Source organism: Dipodomys merriami, unplaced genomic scaffold, assembly GCF_024711535.1.
Source record: "Dipodomys merriami isolate MVZ:Mamm:240054 unplaced genomic scaffold, mDipMer1.0.p SCAF_21, whole genome shotgun sequence".
NCBI lineage: Eukaryota > Metazoa > Chordata > Mammalia > Rodentia > Heteromyidae > Dipodomys > Dipodomys merriami.
In genome coordinates, this window is record NW_027203493.1 from 5,183,792 (window position 1) to 5,203,427 (window position 19,636).

The 19,636-nt window shown below is 35.1% G+C and overlaps 3 protein-coding genes across 3 annotated transcripts; all 3 read right to left on the minus strand.

The window, feature by feature from the left end:
* Positions 1–2,979: 2,979 nt before the first annotated feature.
* On the minus strand, positions 2,980–3,915 carry LOC138833644 (olfactory receptor 5W2-like). Its single transcript, XM_070031927.1, has one exon. It carries the CDS (start codon positions 3,910–3,912, stop codon positions 2,980–2,982), a length of 933 nt encoding a protein of 310 aa, XP_069888028.1. The 5' UTR covers positions 3,913–3,915.
* Positions 3,916–10,589: 6,674 nt separating this feature from the next.
* Positions 10,590–13,771, minus strand: LOC138833645 (olfactory receptor 5W2-like). The gene is made up of 2 exons (XM_070031928.1): positions 13,765–13,771; positions 10,590–11,527 (listed from the first exon to the last, which is right to left on the minus strand). The coding sequence occupies exons 1-2, from the start codon at positions 13,769–13,771 to the stop codon at positions 10,590–10,592; spliced, it is 945 nt and encodes a 314-aa protein (XP_069888029.1).
* A 4,579-nt stretch (positions 13,772–18,350) lies between these two features.
* On the minus strand, positions 18,351–19,295 carry Or5i1 (olfactory receptor family 5 subfamily I member 1). The gene has a single exon (XM_070031929.1). It carries the CDS (start codon positions 19,293–19,295, stop codon positions 18,351–18,353), a length of 945 nt encoding a protein of 314 aa, XP_069888030.1.
* Between the last annotated feature and the right edge of the window lie 341 nt (positions 19,296–19,636).

A 19,636-nucleotide genomic window follows, 5' to 3' on the forward strand; every position in this document is an offset into this window, starting at 1 on the left:
ATGTCCTTTGAGTCCTAATCCATTTTTCATACAGCAAAATGACTGGTTGTAAGTAAAAACATGCAAACTCAAGAGTTTCTTTGAAGAAACAGCCCATATGCTTTGATCAGAATGCATTGCACTCATAATGACTCATAGTGAATTTCTTGAGTTTGTACACTTGTATTTGTAAACCAAAGCCAAATCTCAACCAGAATGGCAAGTTGGAAAAATTGCACATCGTATTGTCAGTTAATTTCTTTTAGGCCAACCTAGCATTCAAGTACTATTAATGTCAGTATTAGTAGAAAGTGAATTAAGGCCATTGCAATGCAGACTCACAAAAAGAGAAAAGGAAAAACAATTGCTCCTTGAAATTATTAAAATTGATAGCCTGGGATCTTTAAAGATGGAAATCTGTAATTTTATTGTATGTCAATCTTCATGGTACTCTTACCAGACTAACATCTTATGCAATAGTTGTTATCTGTTGATTGATATTTCAACAAAATATACAATGATCATATACATCAGCTATGTGCATTGAGTCTAATGTCGTTGAACCACTGTAATAAATCCCATAGATAAAAACATGTGCAAGAAAAAAATCTTTAAGAAGGGAGAAAATGTATCAGTTTATGCATCTCAAAATTATATATAGAGAGATTCATATCTTCTAATACTCTAAATTTATATTTTCTAATACTTTAATTGGAGTACAAGTAATCGGTGTTGCAGGTTTCAGTATTATTTGTTGTGACAAGGGTTTTCCCTATGTTTCTACAAAGTTGGAATATTCACTGAAACAGAAATACTTTCTTTACCTTGGTAAAAGTAAAATTTATTGAGACTTTTAATAGCTTTGATAATCCATCATTGCTTTGGTATAAGTAAAATATTTATACCAAATATTCCCAAATATTCATCTAGGAAACTAAGTATTGACATATTTCTACCAGGTTAACTGAAAAAATAGGTGTTTTGCAAGAGCTTTATTAATTCTCTGATGTAAATTTGGATGAGGAAGAGCTGGTTTTGTGCACCTTTTTATATTACTGCTGAAAGCCACTGGTTTCCAAACCTTCAAGGGCTTTTCTGTCTCTGGGATGCCTCATTTCCACAAGTTACCCTAAGTTTAAGTAGTATACAAATTTTAACTTGAAATTATTCCTGTGCCCAGAGTCTGGACCAAAAGTAAAATATAAAGAGCATTTCAGAGATTGCACCTGAGCATTATCATAAATTCACACATATTGCGATTGGTTAGTTACAGAGCCAAAAACTACATAGAAGTGAAATCACTCCATTTGTATTCTTTATGTCTATCACTATTTTTCTTATGTGAGATTCTAACATCCTATTGAATGTGATCATAGTTTTATCATTTTTATGGCTATGTAACATACTGATAAGCGAGCATACCATTTGCTCTTTAATAAAATTCAAATAATTTTGTTGTGATCATATTGCAAGCTTTTGGCTTGGGGCAAAAATTAAGGAATGAAACTTTGGGTTCACAAGATACACACAAAACACATAAAAACATTTATTCATGCACACATTTATGTATATAATTACATGGCAATATAATAGACAAATAGACAATGATATAGCACATATAATAGATAATCCCAATAATAGCAAGTATCAATATAAAGGATGTAAGATATAATAAAGAGTATATATGAATTACCATGACAGTATAATCAAAAGATGGCATTTGGAAAAGGGTCTCATAGACTGTGTGATGGGATTCCCCCCTTTTTAAAATAGGTGTGAATTCCTTTATACAGTGCTGATGTAAAGATACACTGATTCACTACTCTCACCTATGAGGTCATTGACCATTATCAACCTATCTAACCAATGTATTTATTCAGCCTATCAGCAGTAAAGAACACTCTGTTCACAATAGATAGATAGATAGATAGATAGACAGACAGATAGACATATATAGATTTATAGATGTTTAAAAGTGTGGGATTTTAGGAAACTGTAAAATAATTGCATGCAGTAATTTAGTTTGAAACACTGATTACTAAAGTAAAATATTTGAGACAATTTAAAATAATTTGAAACAACAGTAAATGAGTGTGTGTATAAATATATATGTATATATATTCCTATTATGTAGCCATTTTTCTCAATCTTTGTGGAGCCTTTTTCACACCCTAATTTTGTAAGCTATAAATCATTGTATTCAGTCTGGAAATAAAAAGAGTATATAGCAATGTTTTCTCATTCTGAACAGTAGGAAGAACTTGGCCAAAATACACAAATAATATAGTTCTTTAAAAACTTGCAACTAGAGTTTAGTGAGAGTCAAAAGTTAGAGAAAGTTGAAATAACAATGAGAGAAAAGGGCTCCTCGAATGTTACTTGAACCAAGAAAATGAAATTTAGCGAATAACTAACTCACTGACTTGTGAACTTAAGCAAGACAAATCACAAGGCTTTCACAAAGGAGATGACTAATCACATTAGACCCACAGAAGCAAAAGGAAAGCCAGTATCACAGCATCAAGGATCTGGTGGTCCCTACATGTAAACTCCAGCTAGTAGGCAGAAGTATACTATAGAGGAAATATACATAGAGGAAGCAAAGGCTATCAAAGGCTATCACTGCCATTGACAACCACTCAACATCTTTAAATATGCAGAAGATGTCTATGTATAGAACAAAACAAAATAAAAGGTTTTGATTTGTTCTTACCAAGTACATCTAACAGCATCTCTGGGACCAAACGTAGTGGAAGAACAGGTATCTGAGAAAGAGATAGGGCTGAAAAAAATATTCACTGTTCAATTTTGATATGGTTGGGTTATTAAGAGTCACTGGATATTTAACAAATAATATAGTTATAATGTTGGGGTCTTCTTATTCTTGCACATATTATATCAGATAATTTACAAGATGTGACATAAGATTCACCTGTGCCATAAAATTTTGCAAAAACAATCACCAACATAAATATCCATGATGGGCACATAACATTTATTTTAAAACCACCTTTTATTCTTCAGCTTTCCCAGGGCCTCTTTCACATCCTTGTTCCTTAGGCTATAAATCAGAGGGTTCAGCATGGGAATCACAAGGATATAAAACAAAGACGTCATTTTGTCTTGGTCCAGGGAGTAAGAAGTACTAGGCCGGAAATACATGAACAGCATGGTCCCCTGGAAAATTGCCACTGCGGTTAAGTGAGAGGCGCAGGTGGAGAAAGCTTTGAACCTGCCCTCAGCAGAGCGGATCTTCAAGACTGATGAGATGATGTAACAGTAAGAGACAAGCACTCCTGAAATGGTGCTTAGTTCAATGAAACCAAAAAGAGAGAATAAAACCAGTTCATTGACTTGTGTATCAGAACAGGAAAGGAGTAAAAGTGGAGGTAAATCACAGAAGAAGTGATTAATCACATTAGAACCACAGAAACAGAGACAGAATGCCAGCACTGTGTGTATCAATCCGTCTGTTGTTCCCACCACATAAACTCCAACCAGAAGTCGGGAGCGCACCTTGCTGGACATTTCTACTGCATACAGCAGGGGGTCGCTGATGGCCTTGTAGCGGTCAAAGGCCATCACTGCCAGCAGCATGCACTCGGCATCTATAAAGATACAGACAAGCAGGAACTGCAGGGCACAGCCAACGAATGGAATTGAGGTGTTTTTCACAAGCAGGTCCACCAGCATCTTGGGTCCAACGGCAGTGGAATAGCAGAGGTCAGAGAAGGAGAGGTGGCTGAGGAAAATGTACATAGGTGTGCGAAGCTGGGAGTCCATCCTGATTAAGGTGATCATGCCAAGGTTTGTCAAGAGAGTGAGGAAGTAAACCAGGAAAAACACAGCGAAGAGAACCAGTTTCATGCCAGGGTGACTGGTGATTCCCAGGAGAAGGAATTCACGAAAATAGGTGCAATTGCCACTCTCCATTCTGCTTCTTTCTGGGTCTGGTGGTTTACACGCTCACCCAAACAACGATAGATTTGCTAGGCACAGAAAAATCCTCACTCATGAATCGGAACCTAATTGCATTCTGTAAATTGCTTGTTTGTACACTAAAAAAAAAGCCTTACCAGAGACCACTGTTCCTTTGAACAGAAACTTGTGCGGGAAGAATAGTTTGGAAGGGGACTGAAGGAAGGAAGGTTCGGTGACTCTGACAAAGATGTATTGTACACTTCGTAAATGGACAAGTTAAGCTGTAATCTCCTTGTACATCTACATCTAAATCAAGTAACAACTAAAAGTAAAATAGACACCATAATGTCAATTATTTCTTCTGTAGGAGGGAAGGTGACTGGAGAGGGTAAAGAAAAAAAAGAGTATGGTCTAAATGCTTCCTCTATGTGTGAAAATTAAACAATGAAGCTTGCTGTAATTGGTTTAAGAAAGGAGGAGGAAAGGAAGGCGTCAAAGAAGGTGCATTTTATGCATGTATGGCCATGCCAATATAAAACCCATTTGCCAAATTAATTGATGTTAATAAAATGTGAAAAAGAGGTTTTATAAACAAAACTCTAATGCATAAAGTCGATTTTTCTCTGAAGTGAAATGTGTGCATTATCCTTAAATACGTGATTTTTGAATATCTCCATGACTGATGATATTTATTTTGTATGTATTTTTTAATTGTAAACATATTATACACAGGGGTTACAGTTACTTGAGTAAGGTAAAGAGTACATTTCCTATTGAGCATTGTTACCACCTCCCCAACTGAGTGATGATAGTTAATCTGTACCATTGATAGTTAGGTAGATGAGCCCCAGATCCCAAACTGTAAGTAGGGAATGTCAGATTTAAGACAGGATTTCATATCCTTACCAAAAATAAAATCTTTGTTACATAACTTGTTGTTCTTACACCATATTCCCTGGGTTATTCAATATGTATTTTAAAACAAGTTTATAACTTACCTTCACTTACGTATCAGTTAATAAATGAAAATTATTATAGTCCACTTTGGAGTGTTCCTAGGGATTACTGTAAAACAAAACATGTTTTATTGAGCCATTCTATCAGCCATCAAAGAAGGCATAAAAAGTAGGAAAACAGATTAAAACAAATACATTTGCATATTCCTGACTCGAATGTTTTACTTAACTGAAAAAGGAAAAGATGGTAAATATTTTGGAGCTATTTTGCCTTTTGTTCTTGTGTTTCCTTCCTGTGTGTCATGCTGGGAATCTATGTGCCACTTCGTTATTATTAGAAAACTGGACTGCATTTTGTGATTATCCATGAAGACTGGGAATGCCCCTGGTCATCTATTATTACAATAAATATGATTTGTACTCTATGTGACAGGAATGATATATATCAGTTTCTGCAACATGTGATATCTATTGTACATACATTAAAAAAGCAATTATATTTGCAGATAATGCATGGATAATAGTTATTTTAAAAGTTGTTTGTTTTAGATTTTATTAAAATAAAAATAATGATATAGTTACAATCCCTATACAAAGAAAAAGGCATTCAAATTCAGAGAATTTAAAGGAAAGGATCACTGATAACCAGGGAATATCAAATATAGCAAACTAAGTAGTCAGGAGTAAGCTATTAATTTATTGCTTCTTCAACTTGATTTCTCAGATTTCAAAGAGGCAATGTAACATTTTGTTTTTTGTCATTCTTTGCTTACAGCTCTTCTGAATCTTACCTGACACGATACCTTTGTCCATCCTTGGTGAATGAACAAACATAGGTCACATTTATTTTAAAATGATGCCTATTGGGACTTAAATTTTTTAAGCATCTACATTCCCTCTTTTCTATAAACACAACTAATTAGTTTCAACTTCCCTCAGGCTTTGTTGTTACCGAAATGTGATTACATTTCTCTTGTGAATACTAGAGTATCTTCAGCAAATATTACTCTTTCTTTTTATTATTTTTGGTACCATTCCTGGCGATTAAATTAAGGACTGGGCACTGTCTCTCAGCTTTTATGCTCCAGGCTAGAACTCTACCACTAAACCCATAATTCTACTTCTACCTTTTGGATTATTAACTAGAGATAAGAGTTTCATGGACTTCCTGCCTGGGCTGGCATTTAACTGAACATCTCAGTTTCTTGAGAAGCTAGGATTACAGATGTTAACCACTGGTGTAGAACTAATCTGTAGTTGTTATTGTCCTCAAATGGATCTATACCAAAGTGAAAGCAGTGTCTTTTTTTAAATCTATCCATCTATCTATCTATCTATCTATCTATCTATCTATCTATCTATCTATCTATCTATCTATCTATCTATCTATCACCTATCTATTAATCTATCTATGCCAGTTATTGGCGCTTGAACCCAGGGCCTACCAACACTGCTTAGATGTTGGCACCCTAATACACCCAAACAACAGTTCTACTTTTGACTTTTTTGATTGTTAGAGATCAGACTCACAGATTTTTCTACCCAGGCTGGCTTCAAATCATGATCCTCAGTTTTCAACCACCTGAGTATATAGGAGTAAAGGCATGAACCACCACAACCTGCTACAAGTCAATTTTATAGTGTAAAATATTAATTTACACTACTAAGTATACAACTCTTGTCCAACTGAAATACATTGAATGTAATGTAACTCAAATAACCCTCCTATCCACCATTCCCACTATTTTATATCATTCATCCTTTTTTCCACTTTTGAAGCACTTTCCTTCACTTCTCTAACAGTTAATATGTTTACTTGCAGTGCTAGGAATTAAACCTAGGTCCTTATGGAAAGTAGACAAGTAATTTATCATAGAGCTATTTTTCTAGCCTTTCTATATGTCATATCTACCCATGTATATAGTTCATAGTCCATGAAATTCTAACATTTAAAGCTAAGGCTTTTTTATTTTTAGTATATGAACTACACAGAGAAGCCTTTTCCACTGTCTGCATCCAGAACCTTTATGTTCATCTAAATTAGAAATATATCCTCACAGGTGGACACTATCTCTGTCCATTGCTTCCCAGTCACTGGCAAACACTACTTTCTCCTAATTTATTTATCTGTTCTACGTATCAAATATAAACAGAATCATGTAATATGTAAAATTCCCTTCTTTTATTTTTTGCTTTGAGTATTTTTGTTTTTGACTATAACAGTATTCTCATTTGTCATTTGATGAGCATCAATGTGATATTAGCTTTTTTGGCTTGTGGGAGTCAAAACGTTGGGGACGTTCTTGCCTAGATGGCAACTTTCTCACACAGCACTGAATTGTTTTCTCCCCACCCCCAGATTCCCTCCGTATTACATATGGGGTCCATGTCAGACTCTTTGCACTTAGCTCTCATATTTTTAGTTATTATTAGTTTATTCATACAGAATTTTTAAAATTGTATTCAAGATATATTTGGTGATTTTTTTGTGTCTCTATACTCTCTGCTTAATCTAAATCAATACTCCAGATAATTGTTCAGTAAATCAGATCCCTGGATAGCCTCTTCATAGTAGATACTAGTGAGTCAATAGTGGACATTTACATTTGATTTAGACATGTATTTTTTGTAACAGGATGATTTGTTTAACTTTGTATATATATATATATATATATATATATATATATATATATATATATATATATAAAAGAGTCAAGTGCTACATTTTACTAAAGATAATTTTATTTGCCACTATCTATAATTCTTAGCAAAAGTGAGAATTATTAGAAGGCTAAATTTTGCATATTCAGCAAGTAACAAGAAAATTCTCCATATTCCTTGAATCTTGACCTAGTAATATGATATTTCTTTGTTTTTATAGTGAAAGCAGGGGTTATACTGTGGGGGAGGGACATACAAAGTAACAAAGAAATCATCTTATAAGTGTGTTAGAAACAAATGCATGAAAGAAAAAACGTTTAAATACATAGCTAAGGGTTCATTTTCCTAACATGACATTATCTGACCTTTTCTGTTTGACTCATTCATATACTAGATATTGCAAATAAGGGAAACCATGGGACTTATGTTTCTTTGGGCTTGGCTTACTTCACTTAATATAAGTTTTTCCAAGGCTTTCCATTTCCTAACAAATAGGGCAATGTCATTCTTTCTGATGGAGGCATAGAATTCCATTGTGTATATATACCATGTTTTCTTGATCCATTCATCTACAGAGGGGCATCTGGGCTGGTTCCATATCTTAGCTATGGTAAATAATGCTGCAATAAACATAGTTGTGCTGGTAGCTTTAGTGTGGTCTTGTTTGTGATCATTTGGGTAAATGCCCAAAAGTGGTATTGCTGGGAGAAACCCTAGGTCTCCTTGGCGCAGGCCAAAATTTTCTTAATACAGGCCCAGAAGCACAGCAAATCAAAGAAAGGTTGGACAAATGGGATTGCATGAAGTTGCAGAGCTTCTGCATGGCAAAGGACATAGCTAGCAAGATCAATAGAAAGCCTACGGATTGGGAGAAGATCTTCACTAGCCATACAACAGACAGGGGTCTCATATCCAAAATATACTTGGAATTCAAAAAATTAAATCTCCCAACCACAAATCCTCAATGAAATAACTGCCCAATAAATAAGTGGACTAAAGCCTTAAAGAGAAACTTCTCTGAAGAAGAAAGAAGGATGGCCAATAGACACATGAAGAAATGCTCAACCTCCCTAGCCATAAAAGAAATGGAAATCAAAGCAACATTGAGATACCACCTCACTCCAGTTAGAATGGCAAAAATCAAGAACTCTAGTAACAACAGATGCTGGAGGAGATGTGGACAGAAGGGAACCTTACCGCATTATTGGTGGGAGTGTAAACTTGTTCAACCACCTTGGAAAGCAGTATGGAGGTTCCTCAAAAGACTTCACATAGAGCTCCCCTATGATATTTCTTTTGACAGGATTACTATCAATGGACCCAGCATCAGCTTTGCTTTAGAATTGCTACCTCCTCTTGTTGAAACGACTGCATCCTAACATAATGGCCCTTCTTTCCTCTTTATGACTTTTGATTATCTGAGATGCAAGCCTAATTCCTGCTAATTTCCTTTTTTAAATTTTATTTTATTTTGTTGTACAGTTGATGGACAGAGGGGTTACAGTTACATGAGTAGAGTACTATGTACATTTCTTGTCCAACATTGTTACTCCCTCCCATGTTTTTCTCCCATTTTCCCTCCCAGCCCCTTAGACTGCTCCCACCCCCCAGGTTGTAAAGTTCATGAGTATCACTGGTGCATTGGTTCACCCTTTGTCCTTTGTTTAACCATTTTGTTATTTCCTTCCCCATCCCTAAATCAGATGAGGTAAATACAAGACACAAGGTACCAATATCAAACACATGACTACACGGTATATTCCCATGGAATATTTTATTCCCTCCCTCATTCTAATGTTAGTCTAAGTATATCCTTTAAGGTGAGGTGAAGCCAGCTTGAAAAACACAGAACTGGATACAGATCTTTAATCAATTCTCTTAATGACATAATCTATTCCATTTATATTTAAGGTATTGATATATAATTTCTTACTATATAATTCTGATTATATACTATATAATATCTTGTTACCATGAAACATCTTTCTTTCCTTTTTCTGTTTTCCTTCCTTTTTCCTTTATATCTTTCTTTGTTTTGTTTTCTTTCTTTTCTGTCTGGTTCATTTCTTTGCTCCTTAAAATTTATTATATTATTGTACATTTATACCTTGCTAGCTTTTTATATTATGGATCTTTGCTATCAGGCCTAGAAAAAAATCTGTTGATTATTAAAAAAAATTATAAAAGTGATAGCCACAGGGCAAATTTATAAAAAGAAGTGGAGAAACAATTAAAAGTAGATGAAACAAAAAGTATTCTTCAAAGAACATAGGTACCATGGTTTCCCTTATTTGCAATTACTAGTATATGTCTGAGACAAGCAGAAACAGTCAGATAAGTTGATGTTAGGCAAAATGAACCCCAAGATAAGGATTCAAATGGTTTTTTTCTTTCTTGCTTTTGTTTCTAACATATTTATAAGATGATTTCTTTGTTGCTTTGTGTGTCCCTCCCCCATGGTATAACCCTTGCTTTCACTGTATTTGATGTTGGTATAATTTGTGGAGGGGAAGGGAAAAAACAAATTGTTTTAATAGGGATATTGGTGGATCCATTACAATAATGAGATGTACAAGATGTTATGTTGAAAAACGAACTTTAAAACTTTGGCTGGGGGAGGGAGTAGGAGGGTGAAATGGGAAGTGATGGTAAGGGGAAACAACGCAGGAGGCAACAATGCTGGATAAGAAATGTACTCATTACCCTGCCAATGTAATTGTAACCCCTCCTTATGGTATTTTCACAATAAAAAATTTTAAAAATAGAAATGTACTCATTACCTTGCCCATGTAATTGTAACCCCTCTGTATGGTTTTTTCACTAAATAAATAAATAAATATTCTTCAGAGGCACAAATCCCCACCTACACTTCAAAGTTTTGATATTCCATATTACATTTCCCTTTATTTCCCATATCTTAACATAACCAATCTAAATATTGTTATTTGAAAACTGTGGATATGTTTCATATTTTACATATTTTGTATAGTTTTGTTTCTCATGCATTACATCATACAGCTTTATGTAGGTTAAATCACGGCATTTGTGCAGAAGGTGTCTATATTTAACTATTTAAAACCGTCTTCTATTTTTAATTTTTTCTAGGGCCTGTTTCACATCCTTGTTCCGAAGGCTATAAATCAGAGGGTTCAACATAGGTATCACAAGAGTATAAAATAGAGAGGTCATTTTGTCTTGATCTAGAGAATAGGAAGAACTCGGTCGAAAATATGTGAAGAGTAGAGTTCCTTGGAAAATCGCCACTGCGGTCAAATGGGAGGTGCAGGTAGAGAAAGCTTTGAACCTGCCCTCAGCAGAGTGGATCTTCAAGACTGACAAGATGATGTAAAAATAGGAGATAAGAACTCCTGAAATGGTACTCAGTTCAAGGAAACCATAAATAGTGAATAATATCAGCACATTGACTTTGATGTCAGAACAAGAGAGGAGGTAAAGTGGAGGCAAATCACAGAAGAAATGATTGATCTCATTAGACCCACAGAAACATAAGCGGAATGCCAGTGTGGTGTGGATCAGGGCATCTGCCATCCCCACCAGGTAAACTCCAGCCACGAGCAGAGTGCACACCCTACTGGACATGTTCACCGTGTAGAGCAGAGGGTTGCTGATGGCCTTGTACCGGTCGAAAGCCATCACCGCCAGCAGCACACACTCCGAATCCGCAAAGGTACAGGAGATGAAGAATTGCAGAGCACAGCCCAGGAAAGGAATTGATTTGTTTTTGCCAAATATGTCCACCAGCATCTTGGGCCCAATAGCCGTGGAGTAACAGAGGTCACAGAAAGAGAGGTGACTGAGGAAGAAGTACATGGGTGTGTGAAGCTGGGAGTCCACTCGGATCAAAATGATCATCCCGAGGTTTCCAAGCAGGTTGATGAGGTAAACAAGCAGAAAAATGGCAAATAGGGGCGCCCTCATCTTAGGGTTGTTCGTAATTCCCATGAAAATAAATTCAGTCTGCATGGAGCAATTTCCCTTGTCCATTCTTCCTTTGTTTTCCTTAGACTTTTGAGAAAAATGATAGGAAAGAATGATAGATATGCACTTCGCTATTATGACTATCAGCAGTGTAATTTTAAGGCAGAATAAAATTTATTTAGAGTAATGTGTATTGCATGAAAATTCCCTAGTTGTCTATGCTTAGACGGATTTCTTTCTTTTTTTTTTTTTTTTGGTCGGTCGTGGGGCTTGAACTCTGGGCCTGGACACTGTCCCTCAGCTCTTCAGCTCAAGGCGAGCGCTCTACCACTTGAGCTACAACGCCACTTCTAGTTGCCTATGCTTAGGAACCAAGTGAAATATTTGTTTATCTGGGCCCAGAAAGATGGTAGATTAGATTTGATGACAAAGACTGGTGGTATTGTATTTTTTAAGTAATGGATAATTTAAAAAATAGATTTCTTTAATGGGCATGCAACTGTTTAAATATACTAGAAGCCACTGAATTATTCAAATAAAAGAAAATTGCCTACTCATATATAATTTATGAAAAACCATGCTTTACCTCAAAATAACGAATGATTGACATCTGAGCTAAGTGTGAAAGTTTGATGTAAAGATACATATCATTCTTGGGGCTGGGAAGGTGGCTCAGTGGTAGAGCCCTTGCTTTGCATGCCTGAGGCCCTGGGTTGGATTCCTCAGCACCACATAAACAAAAAAAGAAAAAAGCCAGCAGTGGCACTGTGGCTCAAGTGGTAGAGCACTAGCCCTGAGCTGAAGAGCTGAGGTACAGCACCCAGGCCCAGAGTTCAGGCCCAACGACCGGACCCCCCCAAAAAAGCTACATATCATTCTTTAGATATTCAAATCATGCAAGTCTTAATTTTCAAGGTCCAAGGTTCTTACTTTTCTTACCTTTACAGGGAAATTTGAATGTAAAGAGTCTCACTTGCTCTTCAAAATAATACGGAACAAATACAGATGATAGATTGATAGGCTGAAAGTTACAGGAATGTGCTTTTCTGTACACAAATAATATTTGGTTATTATATTTCTGAAAAAGCATGACTGGAACAGACCTTCTGCGTTTATACTAACAGTGATCACCAACTGATAGTGAGATATTCACAAAAAGAGTATCAAGTTAGTTTTAGAAATACAGATCACAATTCCCAATTAATAAAAGTGCTGTTATTTTTCTCAGTCCATGGGTCTTTGGTGTTTAATGAGATAGGAAATAAGTTACATGTACTCTTTCTTTAAAAATCTTTTATAGCTCTGCCACCATAATCCTTACCTATTTGTAACCGATGTCTGTACCAAAGGTTGAATCTTCTGGCCAATGAAGTATGCTAAAAACAAAACAACATCAACAAAATTTAACCCATACATTTGTCTTGCATTGAATTTATATTGTCTCCATAACTAATACATATCTGAGACAAGCAGAAAAGGTCAAATAAGATGATGTTAAGCAAAATGAACCCCAAGATAAGGACACAAGTGGTTTTAACTTTCTTGCTATTGTTTCTATAAGGTACCATGTGATTTTTTGGTGCTTTGTATGTCCTTCCCTGACATTATAACCCCTGTTTTCACTCTATTTGATGTTGGTATAATTTGGGGACAACAAATTTAAACAAATTGTTTAAATAGGGATACAGGTTAACCCATTGCAACACTGAGATGTACAAGACATTATGTGGAAAAACAAACTTTACAATATAGGAGGGTTGTGGAGGGGGATGTGGGGAATGTCGTTGTACATATGGGAGGGAAGGGATGGTAGGGGAAAAACAAAAAAGGAGGCAACAATGCTTGATAAGAAATGTACTCATTGCCTTGCTCATGGGATTGTAACCCCTCTGCATGGTACTTTCACAATAAAAAACTTATAAAAACAACAAGAAAAGAAACGCCAAAGAAATTGAGTTCTGATGAAAGCCAATGAACTTTCTGAATATGTGTTTCTCCTTCTTGTATATGTGTGAATTTGTGTGCATGTTTCATGTATGTGTAGGCATGCATGGCTATTTGTTCAAATGACAACTAGAATGTTTGTGATATTTTACATTAAGTTAGTGTGGTGTGTTTCTCACAAGGAGATTTATTAACATACATTATTATCTGCAATATGGTCATTGAATATTTTGTAATAATACTTTCAATCCCTTAAATTTATGAATATACAGGATTAATGTAAAACAATAAAGGCTTTCCTATATAACTAGTCTAGCGTAGAATATTAAAATGTTATGCTAGAGATAATAATAGGTTCTGTCACTCTGCATCCAAGTGTCATTTTTAGTCATGATACACAGAAATATATTTCACTGGTTGTCTAGGTAGGCATATAGATATCATTGATGACTTTTTCTTTTTTTCTGTAAAGATATATTTTTATATTTTTCCCTGTGATTTTTAATCTGGAGATTCAGTAACCTACCTGACATAAGTTCTTCAGTGATGACTTAATACTATAGTGCTAGCATTTTATTTTTTACAAATAGCCTTTGGGAGTCATAGTTTTGAAGTAATTTCCCTCAGGAGTTTTGTGAGAATAATTATAATTCTGGGCTTAAATTTCCTCTTGTGAAAACCTCATAACTTTAATAAATGTTGAGATTTAATAATTTTACTATAACTGTTGCTGGAAGATTGCTGGAATAAAAGTTTCATATATTTGTTGAGTTACAGTTTAATCTCCTTTCTTCAAAGTAGAAGTCCAATTATCTTTTTTTTGCCTCATTTTTGTAGGAGAATATCATTTAAATTCTACAAAAGTGATCTATACAACTGGGAATGGGAAGCCTTGAACCTTGAAAATTAATACTTGTATGATGTGAATACCTCATTAGGGAGGGGGTAACAAGTTCAACAAGAAATGAACTCATTGCCTTACTTATGTAATTGGACCACTTTGTACATCACCTTGACAGTAAAATTAAAAAATCAAGAGGAAGAAATGTACTCAAGCTTTGCCCTGTTGACTTATACCTGTAATCCTAGCTACTCAGAAGGCTCAGATATGAGGATTGAAGGTCAAAGTAACCCTGGGAAGAAGCCCCCCAGAGACTCTTATCTTCCATTAATCATCAGAAAAGCAGAAGTGAGGCTGTGGCTCGATGTGATAGAGCATTAGCCTTGAGCTAAAGAGCTCAGAGACAGCTAGGAGTCCTAGGTGGACTCCTAACAGTTCAAGCCCCCCACAGCTGACCAAATAAAAATGTACTCACTAGTGACTTATGAATTGGTAAGCTCTCTGTACTTCACATTCATAATACCAATTTAAAAAAATGAGGAAGATAATCGAAAAATTAAATAAATAAATAATTCTACGAATTGTTAATTTTATATGATCCATCCATTCTATTACTGATTTCCCGATTCATAACATTATAGACAGAAACATTAGACATTATTCTAATGATTTGAGATTAGCTAACTCTTGTCTTAGGGTCTAGTATTTGATCTGGGCTTGAGAAAAATATCATTCTGAAGTTATTTGCTGATACATTATGTTTGTATGGAAGGTCAACTTGGTTTAAAGTACAGTTCAAGTCCAATGTTTCCTTCATTTTTCTATCTGGCTGATATTTCTCATGTTTAAAGAAGAACATTGAAATTCCCAACTATAATATCTCACTTATTTTTTTTACTGTGCCTTTATATCTTTAGCACTTTCAGGGTTAGCTGTATATGAATTTAAAATGGTTATACACCCTTCCTTTATCATAATAAAATGGTTATTTTATATCTTTTGACAAATTTGATTAAAAGTCTATTATTACTGATATAAACAAGTGTAACTATGTTCGTTTTCATTTGTATTTTTCTTTGTGTTGGATATCTTCTTTTTCTGTCTAGGATTATCCTTTTTGGTCATTATGATTATCTGTGCAAGCTACTGTGTCCCTTTCACATAAAAATTTAATCTTTATACAAAGTAATTAGTAACAGACAAGAATTTATAAATGCAATTTTATTGATTTTTGATTTTATGGTTGTATAAAGATCCATTCCTCTTTTGGTGTGTGATTGTTGATATTTGAATCCTCACTTTTTGATGCATATAACCAGTACATTGTTTTTGCTTATTATTCTGAGACAAAAAACTTTCTGTTCGCACAAATGGCTTACTCTGATAACAATTTAACTTTAATTGAATATGCAGAGTATATTTTACCAATTTAATTTTATCATGATTTCAGTTCTTAAAAAATTGTCAAGGGAAGAAGGGTAGACAAATTAAGAGAAGAAGTCTGGAACAATGCAATCAATAATCCAATGTGTAACTTACAAAAGTAAAAAGTGAGAGAAGGGATGGGTTGGGACAGATGGGTAAGAATATTGAAAGGGATGACAAGGATTAAGATGCACTGTTTTTATAAATTGCTTTGTTGAATGACAATTACTTTGTGTAACTATTTACAGATAATTAAGAAAGACAAAGGAAGAATTCAGAAAAAAATATTGTGGCTTTTGTGTGTGTGTGTGTGTGAGAGAGTGGTATGATTGTTAACTCTTGTGTTTTTTAATCCATAATGGTCTTTAAAACTACTCCATTTTTAAAAAGACTTTGTTGCTGGCTCTCATATATTGACTGTTTTTATTCATTCAGAATTCCAAATGTATCATTTCAATTATGTCTTCCCCACAAAATTTCTGATTAAAAATTTCCTGATATATTTATTATAGATCTTTTGTCTGTACTAATTCCCCTTTCCCTTTCTACTTTCAAAATTCTTTCTTATATTTGTATAATTACATTATGTAACCCAGTAATGTACATTTTCACTCATCATATTTGATGCCTCCACTAATCCTATTATTCAATAGCATTCTGGGAGTTTCATTGTTCTATCTCCATTCATAGAGGCAACCTATTTTGATATCTTTCATCCAACATTCTCTTTTCCAAGTCATGAGTTCAATCTCCAATGTGCGCGTGTGCACACCCACACCCCCCCCACACACACATCACTTACTAAGGAATGACAATTATGGATAAAGTGGAGGTTTCAGAAAATTCTGATTGCATTAAATATGTAACATGAATTCGTCTTTACTAGTTGAGGTACATTGGAAGTTTACTAGCCTATTAAGGCTAGTAAAAAACCTGAGGGGATAAATACAGAATATTATCTGTAGAATTAGTATTTCAAGCTAACTAGCAGCTCAGCCGATGATAGCAACTCTGGGGGAATCTAGTAAAAAAGCAGAGCAGATATTGCATAGATCATTGGTCTAAACTAAGTCCAAATTTTCCATTGGCATTACCTATTGAACTTTAAAAACACTAGCACATGATAGATTAATCTCTTACGTGGAAGCAGTTCTATTTTCTGATAGGTTCTCTCACATTTAGTGATATGATAGATTGAGTACTAAATGACAGTAGTATAGAAAAAGATTTCTGTGTGCTGTGTACTGATACTGAGATGTAATGATTCAAATCTGTATTCAGACAGATCACAACTAACCTGCTCTGTGTTATTGTCTACAACCTGGGTTGAGAACGATGAAATTAAATTTCATAGTTATATATATATTTTTTGTAGTTCAGGGGGATAGTGCTCACTTTCTATCAAAGGAAACATTCAAGAGAATATTTCCAGAAAAGATTTTGAGGCTAATTTAAAGTAACACGGAGGGAAGAGGTGAAACTATTCAAAAAGAAATGCATGTATCACCTGACTTATGTAACTGTAACCCCTTTGTACATCACCTTTATAATAACAATTAAAAAATAAAAGTGACCCCAAAGTGATCTTTGTTTTATTTCATAGATTTTTAACAATTGCACTGTGGATACATTTACACTGGTATTTCCAGCAAAAAGCTTTTAAATATTTATGGTAATGAAAGAAAAATTATGTATCCAAAGAGTATTTCTTCTGGAAAGTACATTTTGGAAGACTATACAAACTCCAAATTCAGTCTTCTAATACTAGTCTCTATGTTATGCTTTACCATAAGACATAGGTAGGAAAAGACACATTAGTAGCTCCTTCTATTTCTGAGATGCTAGAAAAGGATGTCCCATCTTTTCATAAATACTTAGGTGTATTAAAATAAGAATAAAGGAAAAATGCAATTATCTTTTATTATAGTTAACTTGTATTCCTATTCTCTTTTAAAGAAATGTTCTGTAAACAATTTGAAGGAACTGATTATACAAAATGATCAAAATTACTAAACTAACCTTAAAATTGAGTTTTATTTCCAAATATACTTGCCTGTCACCAACTTATTGTACAGCATACCTTTTAAATGCTATACAATGTTGTAAACTATGTATAATGAAAGTAACTGTGTAAAGTATCCAGGCATTATCCACAATACATAATTGTATTGACCCTGCTATCACTTAAAAAATAGAATACTCTCTATTCTTTTAAAGATTGACTGAAGTGATAAAAGAATAAGAAATATCCCTAGTGTGACACTCATTATCCAGGCAAATACTTAGTATATAAACTAAGGTAATCTAATTGTCTTCTTTATCTTGTAATATACAACTATGTGTTTCATTCCACATATGTATGAACACTTGAACATTTTCTAGAGTATTTACTTAGCCCGTAAGATACCATGATCTAATCTATTTAGACAAACATCTCTCCCAGCTAGCAAAGAAAGAACTACCAAACACTGCAAAATCTTTAGTTGTTTTTTTTTTTGACATTTTTAATGTTTATTTATGTGTTGGCAAAAAAGCATAGTTAGGTGTATTAAAAAAACACAACATCCATGTCTGATAAACTGTCTGGTGTGGGTAGCTGTGTATTTGCTGTTCAAGTTGTTATAAAATCCCAGTTTCAAGAGTTTGTAATTGGAGAATCAGAAGAATCCTCACTAGGTAACTTCTCATGAAGAATCTACCTTAAATTTTAGAGCCTTCTTGGCTGCGTCTTTCACGTCTCTATTTCTCAAGCTGTAAATCAACGGATTCAGCACTGGGATGAAAATGGTGTAGAAGACTGAGATGATTTTATCGGTGTTGGGAGAATACAGGGAGCTGGGCCTGGAGTAAATGAAGAGCAAAGTGCCCTGATAGATGGCCACAGAAGTCAGGTGCGAGGCACAGGTGGAGAAGGTTTTCTTCCTCCCGCTGGTAGAGCGGATCTTTAGGACCGAGAGGAGAATGAACGTGTAGGAGATGATGATGATGATGAAGCAGGTGATTTCCACGGAACTGCCATACGTGGAGAGGAGCCACTCGTTAACCGAGGTGTCTGAGCAGGACAGCTTAAGTAGGGGAGGGAGGTCACAGAAGAAATGATTAATGACATTTTTGTCACAGTATTTCAAGATAAAGGCAAAAGACATGTGGACCAGGGAGCTCATGTTGCCTCCAAGGTATGACAAAGCAATCAACCGTATGCAGAGGCCCCGAGACATCACCACGGTGTACAGTAAGGGGTTACAGATGGCGACGTAGCGGTCGTAGGCCATGGCAGCTAAGATAAAGGATTCTGTGTCTGCAAACGTGCAGAAAAAATAAAACTGCAAGGCACATCCATAGTAGGAAATAGATTTGGTCGACGAGAGGAAATTGGTGAGCATTTTGGGGACAATGACCGAGGAATAGCAAAGGTCTACGAAGGAGAGGTTGCTGAGGAAAAAATACATGGGAGTCTGCAGGCGAGGGTCCGTTCTAATTAGAAACATCAGTCCCAGGTTCCCTACTAGGATCATGCCGTACAGGGTGAGAAACACCAGGAAGAAAACCACCTGAAGCGCAGGGCATGATGGAAAACCTAACAGGATAAATTCCGTGACCAAGGTGTAGTTTCCATCTGTAAATGTCATGTCATGCATAGTTTTCCTCCGGGAGGATTCTGGTGCCCTAAAATGTTATGTCGATAATAAAAAGACAATGATTAGATAGAAGGTTATTTCATTGTTTTTGAAATAAGCAAAGACCTAAAGTCCCTATATTTAAAATTCATGCAAATACGAGAGAGAGAGAGAGAGAGAGAGAGAGAGAGAGAGAGAGAGAGAGAGAGAGAGAGAGAGAGAGAGATTTTAGAAGATAGTTGCAATCGGATTTCATGGTTGTGTGTCTGGTTTGACTTATTTGACTAATAATTGTTTCTCTGACTGGATTGAGTTGCTAGGGACATTTAATGATTTGGGCAACAGTCTTGTAC

Coding starts and splice junctions, on each gene's coding strand:
- LOC138833644 (XM_070031927.1), bottom strand. CDS start 3,912: ATGGAGAGTGGCAATTGCACCTATTTTCGTGAATTCCTTCTCCTGGGA.
- Or5i1 (XM_070031929.1), bottom strand. CDS start 19,295: ATGACATTTACAGATGGAAACTACACCTTGGTCACGGAATTTATCCTG.